This window comes from Mirounga leonina, unplaced genomic scaffold (assembly GCF_011800145.1).
Source record: "Mirounga leonina isolate KUSES-001 unplaced genomic scaffold, KU_Mleo_1.0 Mir_114, whole genome shotgun sequence".
Classification (NCBI taxonomy): Eukaryota; Metazoa; Chordata; class Mammalia; order Carnivora; family Phocidae; genus Mirounga; species Mirounga leonina.
In genome coordinates, this window is record NW_023270265.1 from 31,915,209 (window position 1) to 31,939,642 (window position 24,434).

The window sequence follows — 24,434 nt, forward strand, 5'->3', positions numbered from 1 at the left end:
CTGATGGTCTGCTTCTTTTTCTTCCCAGAAGCACGCATTTCCATTTGTAGGTCACTCTCTTGTTTGGGGAACAAAAATAAGAAGATGGCACTAAAAAGAAGGCATCCTACCAGTTACACTGGGCAGTGAGCCAGAATTACAGGAAGCACTGCAGGGGTGAATAGCAATAGATTTTAATTGGTGCCTAGGGGTAAAGGTCAGCTCTCTTGGAACAATGGGCATCTATGGTGGTAACTGACTTAGTCCTCGGTGGGAGTTTGTAAATGTCAGTAACACACTTCCAAATGGAAGCACAAAGGGCTTGGGCCCAAGGAACAAAGACAGCGTTAGCCAGCGGAGAAAATACGTAAATCTGCTGGCTAAATAAGGCATTAATAAAGCGTAAGGGGCAGAGACCCACAAACATACCACGTAACATAAATTCAAATTAGACTGCTTTCAATACAGACAAGTGCCTTCCTATGATCCAACACCTTTTTCCTCAGCTCAAGTTCATTTTTTGTTTTTGTTTTTCCTCTGGAATTCAAACACTACAATTACTTAGGTCAAGCGGGATGGGTTTAGCTCCTAAAGCTACATCCATCCTAGTGAAATTTGTGTTTGGTCAATGAGAGAGCATCAGCATTGGCTAAGAAGCTGTAGCCGTTTTCTCTCTCAGGAGAATGTGGATCCCTTTGAGAAAGTAGCAGTAGGGGAAACAATGAATTGCTAGTCATTGGAATACCAGACGCCCCCCCACACCCTCTGCAAATGCTACACTGTTTCTCTTGCCGCTTCTTTGACTCTATACTCCTCATTCTGTGTGTCATCCCTGATATTCACCTATTGCCCTAATAATCTGGGCTCTCTCCTAAGCATTCAACAAATTTAAAGAAACTATATTTTCTTTTTTTTTTTTTTTAAAGATTTTATTTATTTATTTGAGACAGAGAGAATGAGAGAGAGAGAGTACATGAGAGGGGGGAGGGTCAGAGGGAGAAGCAGGCTCCCTGCTCAGCAGGGAGCCCGATGCGGGACTCGATCCTGGGACTCCAGGATCATGACCTGAGCGGAAGGCAGTCGCTTAACCAACTGAGCCACCCAGGCGCCCGAAACTATATTTTCATAATCAACAATTAGGATAAGCAAAGGAGACTTTAAGGAGCACTTTTAGAATGCAAAAGAGTAAGATGTGTAATATATATTATCAAATTATTAAGATTTCAGGAAATGAAAGGTGTAGTGCCTGCACCAGGGTAAACCTACGCTCATCTCTATCTACCTCCTTCTCTCTTCAATTTCCATTTTTGCAGACAGCGCCCTGTTTTATGTGCGTTTGTATCTCTACCACCTCGCACTAAATAATGTTGGTTCAACTAAATTGTTTTTCTGCTGTGGATGTCATGACCCTGTGTCATACCAGTCTGCTTCACTGAGCAATTTAAGCCCCTCTCATGCTGTTTTCCTGACTATCCAGACTACATTCCTCTCTAAACTCTTAGAGCCTTTGTCATCTCTACCATGCAGTCCATCATCTTCTGTCTTGCACTGTTCTTTAATTGTATCCCCGCAGCAGGATGGTAAACTCCATAAGGGCAATGTAAGGGTCACACTTTTTTTTTTTTTTAAACAGTCACTGATGAGCTTTCAAAGAACTGGGCACAAGCCAAGTGTTCAATAAAATGCGTCAATTGACTTCTTAAAATTGTACCTCCAAATCTCATCAGTAGTTCTGAATGACCAGTAGTTAAGACAAATGCTGACTATATCAGTATCAATCAACTGTAATAAGGTAACATTTACTTTTATTAATTAAATCTTAATAATGTCACACTGCCCACTTACTGATTTCATAAGCAAGACAGAAAAAAAGTTTGTAACAATCTATTGCTATATAAAAAGTTTATAACAATCTATTGTTACTATTTTAGAATTATAATGCAAATAGGTCATGAAGGCATTTTGGGGGGTCTAACTAGCACAACCAGATATAAATGAAAATTAGCATGTTTTAAGAGTCAAAATAGGCACATGCTTATTCATTTAATATTTGCAAATCAATCAAAGTTATGTATGCACTGTGGTCTATGAGTGCTGGTTTCTCACTACACATACACTGAAAGACAGTTTTCATCTTCTTTTTCCCTTCTCCTTTGACAAATATTTGCTTCTCTATGAAGCCTTCATTGAATCCCCAAAGATAGAGTTCTATGTACACAGCTATTATGATACATAAGTTCTATACTGTAGTTGACTGTTTTATACATTCATCTCCTCTACCAGACTGTGCAATCCTTAAAAGAAAGGACAATGTCTTATATTTTTATTCTACTTCCTAGTTCTTAAAAAGATCTGGCACAAAACAGACATTTAATAATTTTGGTTGGGTTGACAAATGACAGCATAAGGCAATGCCAAGTCATCTGAAAGAGATAATAGTGGTAACAATGAGACTAACATTTATCTAATGCTTGCTATGTGTCAGGCGCTGTTCTTTGCTTGTTTTGATTCTTTTCATAACTACCTTATGATATTGACACAATCATTCTGTTTTATTTTGGACATGAGCAAACTGTATCATGAAGAGGTTAATAACACACAAACCAACAAATAAAACCTGTCTAAAGGCATACAACTAGTATGTGGCTTGGCTGGAATTTAAAGCCAGGCAGACTGGCTCCAGGGTCCATTATATGAACCACTACACCACAACTTATGACTCCACCAGGCAAAAATGCACAATGACCACCTTCAAATGACAAAGTGTAGCTCCACAGTGACTGCAAATAGGTGCTGAGCTGGTACACCTGACAAGTGCAGAAATTACAAGGTGTACACGTAAATAGAAGAAGCCATTACGCAGAGGGTTGGGGAGTAGCTAGGAGAGATGGCATTAAAAGGACAAAAGTTCATTAAGTTGCAGGCAGCAGCAGTGATATTTGAATCTGCTGCTGGGGAGCTGGGGAGCCTTGATCGAGGCCTGCTACTCCCCCACACTTGAGTCATAATTGTGTTTTCTTTTCTGGCAAAACCAATTTCGGCCACAGTCATCAACATCCTTTACCCCTCTGAAAGCACCGAGGAAGAACAGAGAGATAAGGGTAAATTGTACTCCCTCTGAAAGCCCTAAATAAGTTCCCAGTAAATGAGCTCTCCTCTCCCTGAGAGATCTCAAGAGATTCTTAATCTATTGTAGAAAATATTTTTGATTTTATTATTATCTTTTTTCTACCTTATGCGCTCACCATGCTCTTTGCATTAGCTTTCTCTCATCACTACTTTGTTACTTAAAATGCTTTGTAGTAATCTCCACCATCTTCTCTCTTGGCTTAGTATTTGTGCCCTTTCCTCCTGTACCCCTTCTTCTCTTATCTGTGAGAGACTGTGTATTCAGGTGTTTTGCTTTTCTCCATTCTTATTTTTTGGACTCATCCAGCTCATCCTCTTCTTCACTACAAGCATGCTCATTCCTGGGTGGCAGATGCTGTCAATCAAGGCACTATTTAGTATTCTAGTCCCCAGACACACACACACACACACACACACACACACAGCCCCAAGCAGCCAGAAGAAGAGATTTCTCTTTCCCAGTCTCCAAAATGTATATCCCATAGTGCAAGCCTTTTCACCCATGAAGATCTAAGCCCATCTTATTGCCTACAAATGATAGTATTTTGTTCTGGAAAAGTTATTTTAAGTAGCTGACTTGGAAGGTTATGGAATGAGAAGTATGTTAGCAGTTAGGGACTCCGTAAACTGGGAGATGGGTGCCTCGAGGAACAAAGGGACAAAACCATCAAAAGAAGATTCGGTCAGGAGAAAGGTCAGGTCAGAAGAAGGAATGTTTACATGGAAGCGATTTAGCCCCTGAGGCTGGTGGTATTCTCTTAATTTCTCCGGTGGGGGAGGAGGGGTGGTTTTATTAAAGATTCATCGACATTGACTTTGTTTTTCCTGACAGCACCAAGAGAAAGCTTGAGGCAGATCTGATATATTGGAGAGAAACATTCTCACCCTAGTAAATATGGCAATTTCCTGTGGCAGCCAGCATTCACTCCATCCATCCTGAGAGCGGCTCGGGCTATTCACTAGAAACAAATGTTCTAGATACAGTATGTCAAACACCGGATGATGGAAACCTCTGAGAAGCCACAGGGAGTATGCTGGAAGCAAACAGACCAGAATGTTGAAAAGACCTCCAACCATTTTCCACAGCAGAGCGTAACTTGGAACCAACCTGAAATAATGCATTTGACCTTCATAAAAGGGTAATGGATGGGCATTTAACACTAGGCCAGCCAGACTTCAGAGAATACAAGTTCTAATAAGAACAGATGATGAGGCAAAAATAAATTAAAAAATAGGCAGGTAGATAACTAAATTAAAAAAAAAAAAAACTGCTCCCCAAAGAAGTTTGAGCAGGTAGTCAATTGTGCATATGTGAAGAATGATCAGCCTCTGATTCAGGCTTCATTTCCTTTTTGAAAACTTCTGTTCACCTGGCCAGAGAGGTAACCTACCTTTTCAGACCCAGTCAGTGGTATAAGAAACATGCAGTTTCTGGACCAGTCTTACTTCATAATATTTGGAGACCAATTCAGACTATATTTATCCTGATTAGCTTCATTTGTTAAAAAAGAATAAAACCAAAAGGCAGAGTTCTAAATTTGTTCCCATTTTGATAAATATCACCTGATGTCAACCAGAAAGCATTATCTATACTTAGAAAAAGTTGATCTGTGGATCTATCACCTTTCTACCTACCCATTTGTCTAGCTAGCTACGTGCATATTTTTTAAACATAATTGTGACTAATAAACTCTGAATTTTAAGAGCAACATCCTGTAAAGTTGATCTTCATACAGATACAACTTTTTAATCAGCAATTCACGATTAATATTTAATGTATTAGATGCTGACATATGATAAACACAACATCTTACAAATGAGGAATGGCAAATTTGTAATGTTAATTATGCAAGAAGTTTCTTTCCAACAAAAAAGTACTTAGCACTACTTAACACTACATGGAATAAAGCTGTAATTTACTACTTAACTGGATCAGTTCTGGGAAACTTGGTATATTATAAACCTGCTATTTTTTTTTCCTTAGACACAGATGAGATTCAATAAAAATCAACTATACTAACATAATGTGCTAAATTCAAAGTTTGTGGTTTTATTCACATTTATTTATTCATGAATGTTATCCCAGGTGCTTTGATTTATATAAAATTGAACAAGGTACATGGTTGTTCCAGGTATAGTTTAGTATACAGAGGGAGGATGGCCTAGCTCAGTATTTTCCCCCAACGGTGTTCCATGGAGCCCAGAAGTCCCAGAGGGCTCTCCAGGACCACCCTGAGGTAGTGGGGGGTGTGTGCTAGTGGGCCTTGCTCCTGGCACTTTGCCCATTTCAAACAGAGCACTTTGCACTTACTATTCGGCAGCTTGTTTGAAACCCAATGGTTTGGATGACTGTTGGAAAATTACCCAGAGGAAAAAAATGTACGTGCAGCATGTTTTTTTGGATTTGATTTTCTTTTGGAATGCTCGAAAAGAGAACAGAACAGAGCCTGATGGACTGAACCAGTATCCACACTCAACGGTACCCAAGAAGGATCAAAGGAGATGATCTCTCCCTTTAGCCATCATTGCCCAGGTGAAGTGTAGGGAAGTTTGGAAAATGGCACTTCCACTATGTCTCAGAGTTCATGCACTTCTTTATGAATGAAATAGATGTTATTTTTAAAAGATTAGAGGCAAATGCATGATCTTGTGTACAAAGGGACAGATGAAAGAGTTAGGGTGGAATGAGCAACTGCGGAGTATCTGCCAAGGGAAATGTCATGTACCCCCTTTGATGTATTATACAATACACTAGTTCCCCTTGGCCTCACCAGATAATGTCGAGTGAGTGCTATGCAAAGTCCTGGCATTTTAAATATTAATCACGCTCCTTTTGGCTAGAAAAGATAAAATTATACATTTTGGCCTAGAAATGACTAAAATCTATAGGGATTTTTACTATTCTTATTTATTCACTTGAAAGAATTAATTTCATAATTAGAGAAAATAAATGAGTCAAAGCTGGTGTTACAATGTACTTTGCTTTTCAATTTCCAACCTAGGAGCCCCACACTCAACCAAGCTCAGGTGAAATCCTCAGCCATGTGTTGGAGACCTACCATACCCCCAGACACTAGGCTTGGCCTGTTACAGCATAGGAAGCTGAAGAAGGTGCTTTATCCCCTCTGGGGCCTCTCATTCTAAATGGAGCATTAGACAGGGTCAAAACTGACTCATCAGGAGTGAGAGAAAAGTGCTAGAAACAAGAAGTAGATGCCTGGAAAATTGGAGGGAGTGAGAATATCTGACTAATGGAATTGATTACATTTTGTGGAATAGAGGGCATTTGAGGTTCACGTTAAAGGTCTAATGATCTCAGCTCTTCTTTCACCAGTTGCCTGTAACCTCAGGCAAGTCACTAAACTCTAAGGACTCAGGTGCCTTATCTGTTAAATGAAAAAGCAGAATCTGAATACCTCTGACATCTTTTAGGTTCTGATTCAATGATTCCATATTTTTCCTAAGAGAAGTTGGCAGCTGCTATCAACAATACCTTTTTTCTGTCCCCAAAAGTCACCTGCATGAAATATATATATATATATTTCCTCTCCCGAGGAAATGACAAGAGGAATTAAGCATGCCCTGGATATGAAGAGAAGAGGCAAAGAGTCAATAATCAAACGCTTATTTAGAAAGTGCCATATACAGTAAGGTAATTAAAACCTAAACATCTGGAGAAAATGCAAACAGTGTTTAATGCTGGCATGTACCGAGGGACCTGCAAAAATGATCAATGCGTCTGAGGAGCTGGGGGCCTATTTATAGGATGAAAGTCTTGGAAGGCTCTCTCAGCAGGAATAGTATTAATTAAGTGGTGATAACACAGAAAGGAGAAGAAACTGGGGTATGGAGGGGCACAGGAAATATAAAGAGCAAATACTCTCTAGGGTTCTTCTTTGCTGAGAACACAATGCATGGAGGGTACAAGGATGTAACAATGAAATGAAGTGGATGCTCCAGGTTTAAAAACAAAACACTTTTTTTCTTCTTTTCTCCCCCAGTGTATTCCACTTGGGATTTTGTATTCTTTAATCCTTGAAGATGTTATAGCACATCTTGTGAAGAGAGAGCAGCTAAGGTTGATTGGGGGTGAGAGGAAAGGTATTGCTGACAGATACACTCATAATATCAAGAAGTTTTCTTTTTAGGCAGAATACAAATAAACTCAGTGAGAATTTAAGACTGAGACTAAGATTTCAGCACTGATTTTGTTTTTCTTTGTTACATTTATATTAGTTCTTTCCATCACGATCCTCCACATCCCAGCTGCTCATTCCAGGTGCACGTTAAATCATCCTTTCTCATAGAAGATTGTATGTATGTAGCCAATAAAGCACTGCTGATGCCAACGAGCCTTGGGATTTATCATGGACTGGGTTGGGGAGTGGTCTCCTTTGGAGACATGGTGACAGATAGCTACCCTGCCTCTCCTCTGGGGCGAGGATTGACTTATGCTTGTTCTTGGAGGCCTACCTCATCTATCAGAGGCCAGGTGCAGGGCTCTGCTGAAAGAGGGTATGTATGAGCTAGGATAATCCTGGGAGTAGGCTTTCTATGTCTCTTAGTCAAGATTTCCTAGACTGACCTACAATGAGATTACAGTTTTTACTGTAACAGACATATCCAAGGAAAGCTGCTGTCATTTACAGCAGGCTTGCAAAGAAACAGCCAATGGATGATCATTAATTTAAACTGTAAAGAAGGGCCAGTTTTGTTCTGGACTCTGATCCTAGTAATGCCCCTAACAAGCTGTCTGCAAAGCCAGGGCATGATGCCCACTGTTGGGAACACGTTGATTGAAGAACCGAGCTTGTCCTCACAAGCAGCTAAAAATAGCAATAAGCATGTGAAGGCAAAACAGGTTTCTGGGAAGGCAAGGCAGTTTCCCTGATGTCAGTTTTATTCCAGTTGCTCCCACTGATGTGAAAAGCAGAGAGACATATCTGGTACAAAAGATGTTAACTTGCTAGATAGCACCCTAGGGACAGAAAAGAATTAATACAACCCCAGAAAGGGAGCCTGCCTTTTCACTGGAGGATGCACAAGTCTTAGGAGAATTGCAGTGAACTTGAGTGCCTTTGTCCTGTATAATTAAGAGAGCCTGATATCTCTTTCTTTTTTCTTCTTCTTTTTTGCTTTTTCTTTCTTTCTTTTCTTTCTTTCTTTCTTTCTTTCTTTCTTTCTTTCTTTCTTTTCTTTTCTTTTACATAAACTCTCATTGATTGGGGGCAAATATACTCACACTTTAAAATGTTGTATAGGTACTATCTCTTTGGTTCAAGTAAGTCCCTTTGGGGGCGGAAAGTACATATTTCATGGTGATAAATTCACCTCATAAGTAGAAAAAATATACACAAATATACTGCTATGTCACCTTTATTGATTTTTGCACCATTGTAAAGACCTTCATCGTCCTCCAATATTTCTTAAGTCTATCAGCATCTCAGAAAGTGACCCTGAAGGCCTCATTTATCTGTACAAGAAAAGATCCCGCCGCTTAGATTCACCCATAAACACTGTGATTTAAACAGCTCAGGCCCGCCTCTGTTTCTGGAAGGCAAAAGGCCCAGAGAAAGCTGTTCTCTAATAGTCATGGACAAGGACTTCTCTTTCTGTGGAGATAGGGTCTGCCAAGCTTTAATCTTCACTAAATGCCATGGCCAGTGACTTTTCAAAGTCTTGCAGATGACTACAGACTAAGTATGCAGGGCCACTGGTGCTGGTACCCTGGCGTAAATGGGTTAGAAGATGGGGCTCCTTGCTGTGTTCCCTCTAAGCTTTCCTGCCCATCTTAGGAGCTGCTTTTGGACTTGAGAGTCTCACGTTTCAAGCTCTGCTCCTGCAAACCATCTTGGAGTCACATATTCTGTTGCTACAGAAAATCCTATGCTCACTATTCACTATTTGGCATCTTACTTTTTTTTTTTTATCATATTCCTCTCTAACACCATCAATAAAACAAAGACTATCACTAACTTAGAACAATTCTAAGAACAATTTTAAGGTCTCTTCCAGCTGTAAATTCCTTCGTTTTTGTATCTATCACTTTACAAATGGGAAAATGTAAATGTCTCACCCAAAGTCATCTGTTAGGTGGAAGCAGAGTCAAAGGACCTTTCAATGACAAAAATGTCATATTGCATTTATGACTAGGATACAGGACCTTTGAGGGTGGAATGCTGACTTATTTCTCTTTGTATCCTATGATACCTACAGATTGTTGATTTGTTAAATGAAATTTACTGAAAATGTGAAACTAGAGGAAAAAATCAATATGGAATTTAAGAATTGATTCAAAGCTAACAAACATAACTAAATCGCATTATAAAACTAAAGGGTATAAGTTCAGCTCTTCCATTTAGGACTCTAAACAGCAGGTCAAATTGTTTAAATGTAATTGCTGATGATGGGCCAGTAATTAGTCAGGAAGGGGAAGGCAGGAATGTATCAGCTTGTATCTCTACATTTGTGAGGTTGACATTATCGAGCTATTCTGTCCAATACTGGGGCCCATCAGCCACAGGTGGCTATTTGCATTTAAGTTAATTATCGTTAAACTAGATTTAAAATCAAGTTCTTCAGTCATATCAGCTATATTTCAAATACTCAATAGCCACAAGTGGTTAATGTCTAAGGTTTCAGACAGCTTAAAGGAACATTTCTATCATTACAGAAAGTTCTACTAAACATTGCTATTTAGGGAGGATAATCACTACTATTACTTCTAATAACTATATGAAGAAGGAGTAGGAGGCAGATGAGAAAAAAAATAAAGTAAGAGAAAAACATTGATGAGCCTTAGCTGTTCTGTGCTAAACACTTGAAATGCCTTATTTCAGATAACAGTTACAACTTTTCACATGAGGTAGGAATTATAACGATCCCTATTTTAAATTTGATGACACTGCTTGGAGAGATTAAGTAAATCACCATAGTTATACACTTGTTAACTGGTTTAGCCGGGTTTTCACTCACGCCATCTGACATCGGAGTCTCTGCACAGCTGCTTGAAATGTTAGGGCCAGAGGGAATGTTACACTTTGCATAAGCAATTCTTAATCCTAGATGCATATGAGAAACATCTGGGGAGCCTGCTCAAAGTACAGTTACCTGAGCCCTAATCCAGAGCAAGGGGGGTGAGATGAAAGCTTGCACATTTGGGAATCACCTAGTGCTTTGGATGTGCAGCCAGAGTTAAGGAATGACCATTCAGAGATGTTCTCATCCACCTCCCAGAGTTCAGGTAACAAAATGAAATACCTACCCAAGATCACTAACAGTAACTACTGACAGATCTGAATGGAGAACCTGGATATCACTGCTACTGTCGTAAAAGAACACGACTTAGTACATACTAATGAACAACACTTTTTCCTGATGGATACTGTGATTTCATGCAATTCACACAACACTTAGAAACTGTATGTCAGAATTCAGAATCTGACAATGCAAGTTTATAAAAACTGAAGAACGGATGTAGTGACACTCTTCTCCTAAGACAAGCAAGTCTTTCTCATTTAAAAGCAAATATTGCCTTCCTTGAGAAAATAATATTTCTCTCTGAAGAGGAAATAAACCCTCTTACCAGGAGCAGTATAATACAGCAGAAATAGTATGACTGCCAACCAAGAGACCTGAATCCTAGTTCCAACTGCACCCATAACTCTGCAAAGAGGCAAAGCATTACCTTTCACTTTTCTCATCTATAAAATGAGGGTGCAGTATATGATGATCTCCAAGGTTCCTCCCAGCAGTGTCTCCACCCCGACATTTGTGTGCAGGCTGAATAAACCTTATAAATGAGATATCCAATGTGCACCAGGAGGACACGTTCATCCCAATTCTAGTTAATCTATTTACTCATGTCAAGGGAAAACAGGGAGACTTCAGATAAAAACCCCACCTTTTCCTCCATCTTGTCAAGGCTCATTCTGATTCTTGTGACTGACTAGTCCGAGCTTTTACAAGACAGCATCCACTCAAGGAGACCCATTCCTAGGAGCTGCCTTTCGGAAATGGTAATGATATACCTACCTCTCACCCTCCTACGTTCACAGCTGTTGCCCTGAGAATTATGAGGTTTCAGACATTTTACCACCTTAACCTCCATCATCAACTCGTCTTTACATCTCTAATCCCAGCTTGACCGTAATGGATTTTTATGTAGCTAGAGAGGTTGGCCCACCAAGACAGAAGTCACATCATGAATAAGCAGCATGCTGAATATACATGTCTTACCTTACGCTTGTTGGTGGGACACACGTAGAGATAGCTTAGAATTGTTTTCAAACCAACTTTATCATTCAGCTTCTCATAAGTGGTTCCATAATCAGTTGACCTATAATTCAAAAGGAGAATTAATGAGGACAGGAGTATACGTCATTTGCCTGCTTGTCAGTACAATGCATGCTTTACATAGTAGCATGGCTCTCGGGAAGTTTCTAGGTGATTCATGTAGTATATAATGATGCTTAATTATGTACGCAGTAGCATCATGTGAGTGGTTAACATTTGCATTTAAATTGAACTGGTAAGGGGCGCCTGGGTGGCTCAGTTGGTTAAGCAACTGCCTTCCGCTCAGGTCATGATCCTGGAGTCCCAGGATCGAGTCCCACATCGGGCTCCCTGCTCGGCAGGGAGTCTGCTTCTCCCTCTGACCCTCCTCCCTCTCATGCTCTCTGTCTCTCATTCTCTCTGTCTCAAATAAATAAATAAAATCTTTAAAAAAAATAAATTGAACTGGTAAAAATTAAAACTCCATCTCTTTACTGCTCCTTAATGTACCTACACTGCATAAAGAATGTGGTTAAGCTTAAAAGATTAAGAGATGAGGGTGTCTCTTGAATTGACCACAAAAATAAAGAGTTTTTATGTAGATTTGACATTTTCAAACTTTTGCTTTATCTTTGGCACAGTGGAAAAGCAGGTTCTCCTGATTTATCTACAAACTGCGTTTCCTTTCATGAGTCATAGAATATATGGTGGGTCAGTCCCTTCAAAGGTCATTCAGTCTTTTCCTATTATTTAAGAGTAAGAAAACATCTTAATAATAAGGAAATTTCACAGCCTTACTCAGTGGCCTTTTCTGGTGTTAAGCAACCTGGAGTTGGGAAGACATTACTTCTTGGCACTGACCTATCTTTTTTGGAGATTCTCTCATCTTTATCTAGCCCTTGGTTAATAACTTATTAATTCTGACTGAATCAATAGACTTTAATCACCATCTCTATCAAAGTTTATTACATATTTCAGAATTGTAATCTCATTAGATCATCATTACAACCATGTGCAGGAGGAAATATTATCTGTATTTAAAGAAATTAGTTGACAGAACCTAAGTGACCTATTCAAACAACTGATAAATTGCCAGCTAACATTTGAATCCAGGTGTTCTGATCCTAAGCCCTGTGTTACTTACTCTATACCACAGTTTTTCCATTGATTTTGTTTGTTTCAATTTAAAGGAAACATACAATTTCCTCTTAGCCTTCTTTTTACATATATGAGATCCCAATTCATCCATTCATTCATTTACATCTGTAGAACTCCTAAAATGTACCAGACTCTGTGCTATGTACCAGGATACAACATATTGCCCCCATTCTCAAAAATCTCACAGCTTTATTTGATAGGCAGAAATATAAGGCTATAATGTGTTTAGTCCAATGCTATAGATAAGAATTAACAAGGCTTAGACATTAAAGTTGGTTTAAACAGAAATAAAAAATGTAACCATTTTAATTCATTCCTGATAGTGATAAAAGTATAAATTCCTACAGGCCATGGAGACTACTAGAAGTCTGTGTTAACAACCTCATCACCATGCATTAAGAAGCTACCCTGGACCAGGGACTGGAGCAAGAAAGCTGCATAATTTATGATCCTGCAATTAAGGGATTAAGAATTTAATCTGGCTGGAGGAGATCCAGGGCATTTTCCCCCTAAAATTTGTGTGTATGTATGTGTATTTATATTAATTAATTATATTATAAATTAAATAATAAATTATATATAATTAGATAATAGTCAACACTTTATAGAATTTAGGTGACTTTGCAAATCAGAGAAGATTGGGGTATTATGTAAAGTTTCTTGAAGAACTATTGCACTTGAAAATGGAAAATGGGTAGGATTTTAGGAAAGGGAAGTAATCAGAGCAGAGCATCATGAACTAGAGGGCACCTTGTGTTACCCAAATATATAACTGGTTTTCTTCTGGACCAGCCTGTGCTCTATCCCAATCCAACAAACAGTGGTTTGATAGCCAAGAATATTTGAAGAGCATTCAAAACTTTCACAGATCTTATCCATAAACCACAAATTTCTTTAGATCTTCCTTCCATATTCATCTTTTTCCCCCCTCAAACTCATGCTGATGTGAAATTTCCTCCAGATCTCTAAGAAATACCTGAGACTTCTTTCTTCACTCAGTTGGATCTTGGTGTTTGACATATTTTTCCCCCACTCCTAGGTCAACGTCCCCTCCTTCCTAAGACTTGCTTGTCTCCAAAATTTCACTAGCCTTTCTCTAGCTCCTTTCATCAGATAACTTTTTCTAATCTTTATTCTAAACAATACTCACAAGTTCAAGAACCAACAAATAGATGCCAAAACCTACTGGGGGCGGGTGGTGGTAGTGGGAGGAGGACAGGGTGAGCAAATACGGCTCCCTGGCATATGCTGCCCGGCCACAGGTGGACGTCAGCAGGACTCTGTTGGCGATGAGAGAATGGTTTAATTTTCCTAGTGGGATAATAGGAATGGAGGCTAGAGAAGTAGGAACCAGTCTAGAGGGGGGCAATAATTAGTCTCTTATCATTTCTATCAACTTATCCTTGAGCTATTTAATGAATATGTTTACATTAAAAAAGTATACTCTACAAGGGCAAATGAGGATGACTCCATGAGGATTCTACATGGACTCACTCTCATTTGTATGTGTGTAGTATGTGTGTGTGTGTGTGTGTGTGTGTTTAGCTGAAATCTCAATGTGACAGGATGACAACAGAGTGACCAGCTCAGACATACATTAGTAACTTTCTTTTCAGAGAGCTTACAGTATGTCATTGGATACTTTCCCTTTATTATAACATCACCAGTCCAGATCCTTCAAGGTGTCTGCCACCATTGTTTAATGCTGTCTCTTGCCCCTTGATTTTTCAAAGCTCAGCAACTGAATCAAAATTTAATTCTCAATTCCAGCAGAGCTACGTGTTTAAACATTATGGCATTGTAACAATTAACAGAGAGAGAAAAAATTATGCATTTCCACATGCCCAAAACAGCACAGACTAGCAGTTGTTCAAAGTTGTCCCACAAAATTAGAATTAGATAGTGCTACATGCATCATGGGTAATACTAACAGCCAGGATACATTGATTCAAGGGTACAGAAGTGAAAATATTTAATATTTGCAGACCAGTTGGTAAATAGTTACTGCGCTAAGTTCTCCAAGTAGCACTTCTGCCAGTCTTACCCCATGGCCTCTCCCTTGGAGACCTCCTAGATTTCCTCACAGTCCAGCAACCAAAAGATTGAAGGTGGGCACAGCAGAGGTCCTCAAGAAATTTGCTCAGCACTAAGAGAAGCACCTGCTCTGATTGGTTAGTGCCTATGCCAATCAGCCTGAGCCCCAGTGGAGGAGACAGTAACCTTGGAGAAGGCACTGCACCCTGGAAAGCAATTCCCAGGGCCCATCTGCAAACTCCCCTTCCCAGCTAACAGATGCTTCCAGTTATGCTTGCATGGTCAATGGTGGGAACTGCAGCCCCCCTAGGGATCTGGGCTCTGAAAGAGCAGATGAGAGACAGACAGTTGAGCCAATGTATTGGCTGTTAAATATTTTAAGTATCATCCTTAGGTATGGGCGAGAGGAGAGTAATCTGAGATCAAAAAACGTTAGGAAATGCTTGATAAAGCAAAATTTAATGTTCCTTTACTTGAGAACTTATAAATTTTATTCTTCTCAAATACATACATAAGTCTTTTTATTTTAATATATGCTGTGAACCTCCTAAATGCATATTCCATGAAGCATTTTCCAAAACATATTTGACTATAAGGTTCATTCTTGAGGGCTAATTAAATTACTGTTCTGAGCAACATACTTTGGAAAAGCATATCAAAAACAAAAACAAAAAAAGGCACAAGAAATATTATGAGTCTCTGTTTTATAAGAAAAGGAGAACAATAAAAATAGTTAAAACAAATCAAATTTGCAAAGAGAATTGCCCGCCTATGCTAACCATAAAATGACTACTGTTGTCAAGGCAAAAAAAAAAAAGTAGTCTTAAAAAGATATGTAGCACACAGAAATGTATTTAAGATGCAATATAAACAGCCTTGAATTCTCAACTTGTACCATTTTTTAAAACATTCCAGAACATTTTTTTTTCAGATTTTGTTTATAAGTTGACTTATATACAGATGGAAAACAGGGTTTTTGTCAACATCTATGCTGTGTAAGAAAAAGCTGAAAGCTTTAAAAAAAAAAAAAAAAGCACATTCCAGTAAATATACAAGTGATTAAATCAAGGTGCTCAGGTTTTTGCTTTTGATCCTTAATCCTTACACTACCTTTTTGCAAACATATCTTAAATAGTGACTTTTAGAACATTTGAAAGTATGTCTTTATTTAAGTATTTACTATATTCATAGAGCTGAAACGAGTTGCCCTGATGGATGGAGAAACACGTTCAATGTATGGCACCACCCACCTTCCAAGACCTTGTGCTCTCTTTCAGAGGGCAGTGTCCCGTCACACGCAAATAAGGATCAATACAGAGCACAACTAGTTTCCACAGGGAGTGGCAGAAAGAAAACAGGATTGCATTTCCTCTGCTATAATCATACACCATCAAATGAGATAATAAATAAGCACAGAATCATTTGTAAACTACATTAATCCATAAAAAGTACTTAACACAATGACTGGCATGTAATAGCAATCTCTAAATGACAGTGTGTGTTTATTTATTTTGTCACTAATTTTTTTCTTGATTATTTTTGGTATCCTTTAACCATCACTTACTAAAACCCACAACCTGAACCCTTAAGAAGAATTCGAGTCACAGAAAATAATTTAGATTTAGCTTTTTTAGAAGAGCAAATATTTGTGAAGTTACTACCATTTTTAAATGTAAACAAATCTAGTCTATCATATTTTAAAGGATATGAGTGCCAGTAGCTTTGCATGGGGTTTGAATTAGAGAAGAAAGGATAAGAACTGGAATTGGAGAGTGAATGATTCTACACTCTGCTTCTATAATAAGTGTGCCAGAATTTCCTGAATGAACTATTATGCTTAGGAAACCTAACGGATAATAAAAATGAATGTTTATCAGGGTGCTTACAATGTGATCTAAGCCCTTCACATGCAGAAGCCCATAGATGGGCACTGATATTAATCACAGGTTATAGACAAGGAGGAACCAGGAGTATAAATGAGGCCACAGAATTTGGAAGATGCAGTCCTCACGCAGGCTTCCACTCGAGAGCCTTCATCCTTAACCCCATGCTGCATAGCCTCTCTCAAAAGCCACAAGAGGAAAAGGAAATATAACTACAAAATCTAGTTCAGCATTTCTTTATAAAAGGAATATGAACTCAAACTGTTTGAAGTTTTACATGGTATAGACCAAAAGCTGGCTTTTCTTCATACCAGGTAAAGGGACAGGGGGCCTGCCAGAGAGAATCCATCTTCAGAATACTATAAGCAGAAACTGTTACAATAGGTTAAGGAGAAGAGAAAGTAGGTCTTTCATCTGGTCCACTCTAGCTCCTAGAAAGGCTAGAAATATGGAAAAAGTGGGTCAACTTGTGAATTATCTGATGACGTCTTGTGAAGATTATCAAGATGTCACAGCTTCACAGAAAGAGGAAGTACTTGAAGTCAAGCAGAACCAGACACAGGCTCTCAACCAGCTGGGTAACCAGTCCATTCCCTGATGTCCTCAACAAATCAACTTCAGACGTGCTTTTTTATCTACTAAGTTGGTGACGTAATAGATGCCCAACTCTTAATTCCTCTGCCTTTTCTGCCTGCCCCCCACCCCAGCCCACTCCAGCCTTGCTATTCCATGTGTCTAGAAAGTTCTTTCTCCAGATGGCCTCCTCATTTCTTTCTGAACATTGGTCATCCTGTATGAAATAGCAACTTTCCCATGCCTCCAGCACACTCCATCCTCCTTAGCCTCTTCTATTTTCTCTATGCATAGTATTTACCCCCATCTGATAGATTTCTACTTTTTTTTTTTTTTTTAATTTTCTGTCTTTCCCTCTCTGGAATGAAAGCTCCATGAGAATAGAGTAGAAAAGATGTCTGTTTTGCCCACCGCTGTCTTCCTCACTCTCAGAAGAGTGTCCCAGACATGGCAGGCACTCACAATTTGTTCTTCACTGACTGGCTGACTTGATGGAACCTTGCTCTTCTTGTATGGCCAGCTGGATATCTACTAAGCCAAAATGAAGAAGCCTTTATCATCCGCCAGGGACTCCTACAGTCCTTGCTCCTAGCAGATTCAATCAGCCGTGTGGGGTGAAGTGGGACCAGGGTGGGGAGCATGTCTTATGCTCCTCTACTTTTAATCAAGAAACCCCTGCCTGGCATCTTAGACGACTCTAAGTGCCATAAGGGCAGTGGACACATGTTTGGTCCCCTCTGCCCCCAAATCCCCCGGCCTCAGGACACTGGTGGCACATCAGGTGTCTTCTCCATACAGAAGGTGAATGAATGCAGAAACCTACTGGACACTCTTTGAACCAAGAATGAGCCAGGCCACTTCTTCAAAAAGAAGTAGCCTTCAGACCCCAGGGAGGTAACATGCCCTAGCCCATGCACACCAAGCCAAGGTCACAAAACGAAGACCTGAGCGGCAGAGGGAAGCTTAGGGACAGGAAGCAAGGGAGCACCGGGGCATTGCTCAAAAATCAGTACCAGTGAGATTTCCCAAAAGCGGAGCAACATCCTCCTCTCAATCAAGAAGCTGTGGCTTCTGTGTTTTGTTTCTTTCCTAAAATCATTAAGAGCAGTCACTTTCATTGCTCCTAGTGCATTAGGCGGCATAAAAATAGCTTCCAGAGCCAAAGGCACATTGGCTGCATTGCAGACACTGCTCCTTAATAACTTAGGATGCATGAGGTTAAGGCAGTGAGAGTAATTTAGGGTTTGGAAAATGTTTGCGAGTGAGTCGACATTTAAATAACTTCATTATCATTCATTGACAGATTTTTTTAACCTGTCACTGCAATTGATATTTCTATTACCATGTTATAACAAACCCCTGCACATTTTAAATACAGTCACCAGATTCCATTAGTCTACCCACTGTCAAGAAAATATCTCCAAATCCATTTTTCATAATACCTCAAGAATATAATAGGCAATCTACATCAAACGGTGACGTGGAGCTGAAGGAAATTGTCTCCTGCTTTCTAAGGATTCTGCCGTGAAATACGTTTGCCTGTCAGCCTAAACATATAATTTAAACGGGCTGCTGAGACATTATGGTGCATCCTGAGCTGAACAAGCTTGCCTGTTTCTTGGATACCCTGAGCTTTTCAGGTTAATTTGCAGAATTAGAGGGAAGGGGGTTAAACAGTGGGTTTAGGGAGAGGCATGTCAAGGTGATATAAAGATATTTCTACTCTGCCTTGGGTCACAGTATTTCCAATTTAATTTGATTTGTAAATTTTTTTAAAGTTATTTTTTAAATTTAAGGGATGGGTACCTATGTGTCCACAAGTTATAAAAGTTCCCGCTCATCTTTCTGGTCCTGCTGAGCCATTGTCTTCTCTTCCTTGTTGGATTATCATGCTGTGTTCCTGAAGTTCCTTTCTCATCACACAGGGTAGCTGAGATAAGAACCCTGAATGCATTTGAATGTGACTATGTAGGACTCCAAGGAAAAGGTGGCAATGTCGTCCACAACACCCTGCCACACACACCACATATTTCCACCAGAGGTAAAAGTGTTCGTCCATAATACAGAGCACACCAAAATAGCGTTCACTTGTACCTCTGAAAGATATTTCAGGTCACCGAGTATAAAAATAACTAAAACCCAAGCTGATACCTGGATCTCTAACTATTTTGCCTAAGAAAGGGAGGGAAAATAATTTAAATCAAGGCCTCCTTTTCAAGTAAAGGTTTCTTTTCAGGAGCAGGGACAGGGAAGAGCATTATCCTTAACTAGATGAGGTCCACGACGTCCATCTCACACACGCGCACCTGCCTGTCCGCAGTATCTCCATCTGTACCCTCCACTCCCCTGCTACTTCCCAAGCTGGGGCAGGCGGTTCCCATCCTGCTGTGGCCAGAACTCCTTGCAGGGGCACTCTAAAGCAACCACTCGCTCTTTCTCAGGGGCGGCCGCTTTCATGCCTCCCAGGCTTTGCAAATGCGATACCCACTGCTCAGCAGACACGCTGGTGGTGGTGGCGAGGGCAGAGGGCATTTATTCCTTCTCATCTTTCAAGATTTCACTCTGCAGCCACCTTCCCTGGGACGCCTTTCCTGGCAATGCCCAATGACTAGCAGACTTCATTCTTCCATGACATCCCAGGTCCCTGTCCATTGTACTGAAAGTGTCGATGCTCAGTTTTCTGTGTGAACAGACTCTGTTCTCAGTAGGCAGGACTCGTTCATATTTACCCTTTTACCCTTCTTTCTGCCTGTTTCTCTGTTTCCAGGCTGCACTCAAATACCTCTTCCTTCACTGAACTTTCTTACGTCCCTCTGAAGAATGTGCTCAAACTCATCCAAATGGCTCCCACATTGTTTTTATATTCTGCTGTGTATGACCTTATCCGGTGCGGCTCTCCCCACTGCCACCGCCTCCTGCAGATCACAGTGCATTTACACTTACTCTTCTGTCTCTCTCCAACATCGTAGCTGCTTCTTGCAATCCAGAAGGGGCTCCAATAATGGTGCTGATTGAACCGAACACCACTTCTCTAAATGTGCTCCTCTGTTATTACAAAACATAATAGGAGAAATTTCACAGTTGATGTTTGTATTTCCTTTTGCACGGTGAGGGGGCAAGAAAACTTCAGAGCTCTCCTACCCTGAGTTTATGTCAGGCAAGAGTCATTAGGAGACATAAACATAAGAGAATTTAGGGGCTTACTTAGGAAGAACTCATACAAATATATACATAAAATGTCTTATACATTATTAAAGTATTCAATATAAATATAGCAATGGAAAACAAAATATGCATTTATCAGTTACGCAAACATAAATTTAGGAGGGGGGGGGCATGTCTATTCAGCTTTACCAAGGGCTCTCTCTTCTGATATGACCCTAATCCCCAGGCATTTCTGGTCCATCACATAGCACATCCATCCTCATGCTGAGGTCACATCTTCATAGGCTGCGTTACCCCACTCTCATACCTGCTTGCCAAATTATTTATGAATAATAATAGCGAACACTTAAAACATACCACGCTCTGGCTGAGCACTTTATAAGGACTGGCTCACTTAATTCTCATGGCATTCCATGAGTTAAGTACTGGTGTGATTCACATCTTATGGATGAGGAGATTGAAACTTAGAGAGGATGACTGACTTGCCCAACGCTACAGGGCAACAATGAGCTGAGCCTGATTCAGACCAGGCAGTTAGTCTTCGAAGCCTGGATGCTTAATACAGAGATGTAGCAGCTCATGTATTGAAATTGTGCTCTTTATAGGATAGTTTGTCTGAAAAAATGAAATAGGATGGAATTTTCCAGTGAAGCACACATAACTTAGATCACCTGCCTCTCAAACAATAAAGCACCTCTATGCATAATATCTGCCAGTTATCATCCTAAAGTCAATTTTGTGTTTGAAGGAGGACCCCCAGGCCAAGCATCTAATAAGCCAAGACTCAAAGGTAGTGATGAGTACCATCACGCAGGGACCGCTGCGGACATCCCCCCTGGTTGTGAAGAGCTCCAAACAGGAAATGGCATACAGAATCCTGTGTTTTGCCATCCTCGCCAGAAAATGAATTTGAGCTATAATTGCTATTCGTAACATGTGACTTCTGCCAGAGTGCTCCACTCTCTTCCAGGACACCCTGTTTGGCTAAAGAAGCACTGTAATTGTCCTGCCCTGGGAATAGGCAAACAGAAGTGAAATATTTATTGAATGAAGCCAACATTACTTGGTCCTCCTCGCCCTTCAGTCAGAACATGCACATGAAAATTATGAAAAACATCAAAAACTAATGATGTACTATCTGTTGGCTAATTGAACATAATAAAAATTATGAAAAATGTATTCTGGAAGCATAAGCAACTTAAACGTTTAATGGTGACAATGGGCTTTACTTGATTCCCTGATTGTAAATGATCCAATTATCCTAAGGTGTGGAAGTTGTTCTCTGGGTGTCACGGTCTAGGGTCAAATTAGGGTTTATTTCCCATAGATGGACGGAACCTCAGCCTCACATGATGGTGCATAACAGAGCTTTTGCTACCTTGAGTTTTCTGAAAGCCAAGTGAATGAAAAATGAATGAGATGCTTCCTCATATGTAATCAGAGAGGACTGGACTAGCTGATCTCTAGCTTTGTTTGTAATATTCTAGAATTCCTGTAGCTGAAGGAGTTTGGGGGAACTCTGCATCCATAGGGAAGCCTACAACACACTTCTGAGAAGTAAGGCTTAGAGAAAAATACCCCCATCCTGAAATTGTAGGAGACAGCCAGGGGTTGAAGTGTTGAAATGGAGGTATATCCTTTGCCTGTTATATCCTATCTATTTTCTTCTTAGTTTCTTTAAAAGTGAAATGATTGAGCCCTGGCCAGAAAACATGGTTTGTTCATTGTTGCATATCACTACAATATCTTATAGTATCACCATTTTTGTGTCCCAATTACTTTCAGGAAAGCTAAAAATTCTAGACTATTAGAACTTCAATAAGGTCTTAGAGATGATTACATCTCTATTCGATGGTTTTCTTTTCTTTCTCTCTTTCTTTCTTTCTTTTTTTTTTTTAAAGCAGTGGGAGAGTTTAAGCCCTACTCTAAGTACACATTCAACAGATAGAGAGCTATCCTCATTGAAACACCTGTCTACCACTCCAACTAGTGCCCCCCCACCCACACACATCCTAGTCTCCCTCTTTTAGTAATTCTTTAACATTTTCACACAGCTTCCAGGGATCAAAAAAGTAGTTTCCACACAATGGAACAGGCTCAACTTTAGGATTCTGCAGATGAAGAAGCTGAGGGTCAGGGTAAAGCAAGTCAAGCATTCATGAGTCATGAAGAGAACTCAGGTTTTCTGATTCTTGTGCCAAGACACTTCTCAGAATTACAGGTTGTCAAATATGCAAAAGTACTTTAATCTCATCAGAGAATAAAATTCACTTTATAAAGCCTATCCATCTTAGAATTGATTAATACTGTAAGGAAGGAACATAATACTATATGGGAAAAAGCCGAATTCTCCTCCAAAACAAAATAAACAAAAAACCATGGAGGCTTAGATGTTTAAGAAACCTGTACAATTATACTTTAGAATCATACCAAAATGAAAATGATGGCAACATTTGGGAAAGAGACCAGGGCTAGAGCTGGTAGTCAAATAGGATATTAAAAATTTTTAAATTACATATAATCCTTAAAGAGAATGTATTCCAGCATCCCTCATGGAATAGCTTAAACAAACAAACAAACAAAAAAGCCCAGAAACACTTGTATCATTGATGGGTACCCCCTCCAATCTGCATGCAGTGATATCTAGCTGACCCACAGGCAAAATCCCTTCCACAACATCTGGATGATCCAGCCAACTAGGGACAGAGTTCTAACCTACACCATCACTTGAGGCCATACTAACATTCATCCACAAGTACCCAGGAGAACTGCCAGGTCTCACTGCCCTCAGATCTTCCAATTTTGTTTAAAAAGCAAAGTAATATTGGGAAAATCCGGCAGTCTCGTCCACAATCTTAAAACAGCCCCTTCCCTTGGGATGCCTGGGTGGCTCAGTCAGTTAAGTGTCTGTCTTTGGCTCAGGTCATGATCTTGGGGTCCTGGGATCCAGCCCCGGGATGGGCTCCCTGCTCAGTGGGGAGCCTGCTTCTCCCTCTCTCTCTGCCTGCTCATGCACATGTGCTCTCTTGCTCGCAAATAAAATAAAATCTTAAAAAAAAATAGTCCCTTTCCTGAATTCTTATATGCTTCAGGATGAACCCAGTACAAATTAAAACATTCAGGTCCTTTTTGGCTTGCATCTTTCTGTGGCAGTGGTGGCATCTGAATATGTGGTAACAGGTGCTGCAAAATATTCACCAGAATCCAAGCCTGATTCTTCGTAATCAGGCATGATGTGCAGCTCCCGTGAAGTTAATCTAATTACTAGAAATAGAGTTTAGCATTATAGTGCAATGGTCCATGCATTCACTCATTCAACAATTATTTATGTTACGTTGTGTCTCCCATGTTCCAGGCCTTGTTCTGGGCCTGGGCAATAAAAGAGAGATAGGGGGGAAAAACAAACAAACAAACAAAAAACCCAACAACAACAAAAACAACTACAAAATTGCTGTTCTTGCAGAGCCTAAATTTTAGTGGGGAGAGACATACTGTAAACATAGACACAAATGTATAATTTTTCAGGTGATGGTAAATGCCTTGAAGGAAAAGAAAAGAGTAAGGGGGACAGAGAGTGAAGATGGGGTGTTCAACTTTACATAGCACGGTCAGAGAATGGCCACTGTGATCAGGCATTTGAGAATACACTGGAATGATAGAAAGTGGGCAGGTATGTATGATGAGAAAGAGTATTAGAGGCAGTGGGAAGAGCAAGTACCAGGACATTAAATGAGGTCCAAGCTTAGAGTGTGTGACTCACAGAAAGGAGGTGAGCACATGTAGGGCAGAGGCTAAAAACAAGGAGAGTGGGAACATACTTGGCCACTTCATGAAGATAACAGCATCTACACCACACTGAGCCTCACAGGCCATGTTAAGCCTTTGGAAGGTTCTGAGAGGGGGAAGCATGATATTAGTAACATCTTAGTAGCACAAAGGTTCCAGGAGTTTAGTTTCCCTACCTGTAAAAAGGGGATAAAATGGTATCCATTTTCATAGGATTGTTGGAAGTGTTAAAGGAGATGCTCCCTGAAAAGTTCTCGATGTATAGCAAGAATTTATCAATGTAAGCAGTTATTATTATAGGTGGTCATTGGTTTAACAGCATTTGCTTCCAAGGAACAGATTTAGGAGATACAATCTGAGGGTCCAAAGGGTGAAAATGATATAGAACATAATAGATCACTGACTTAGAACAACTTATCTGAAATCCCAGAGGAAGGAAAAAAATATATAAAG

The 24,434-nt window shown here is 39.9% G+C and overlaps 1 protein-coding gene across 1 annotated transcript in view; it reads right to left on the reverse strand.

Annotated features, from left to right (window-relative positions):
• Positions 1-24,434, reverse strand: part of SORCS1 (sortilin related VPS10 domain containing receptor 1) — a 321,747-nt gene that overhangs the window by 228,290 nt on the left and 69,023 nt on the right. The window contains exon 3 of the mRNA XM_035028687.1: positions 11,347-11,446. Within this exon, the coding sequence (XP_034884578.1) occupies positions 11,347-11,446 (100 nt within the window). The remainder of the gene's footprint in view (positions 1-11,346; positions 11,447-24,434) is intronic.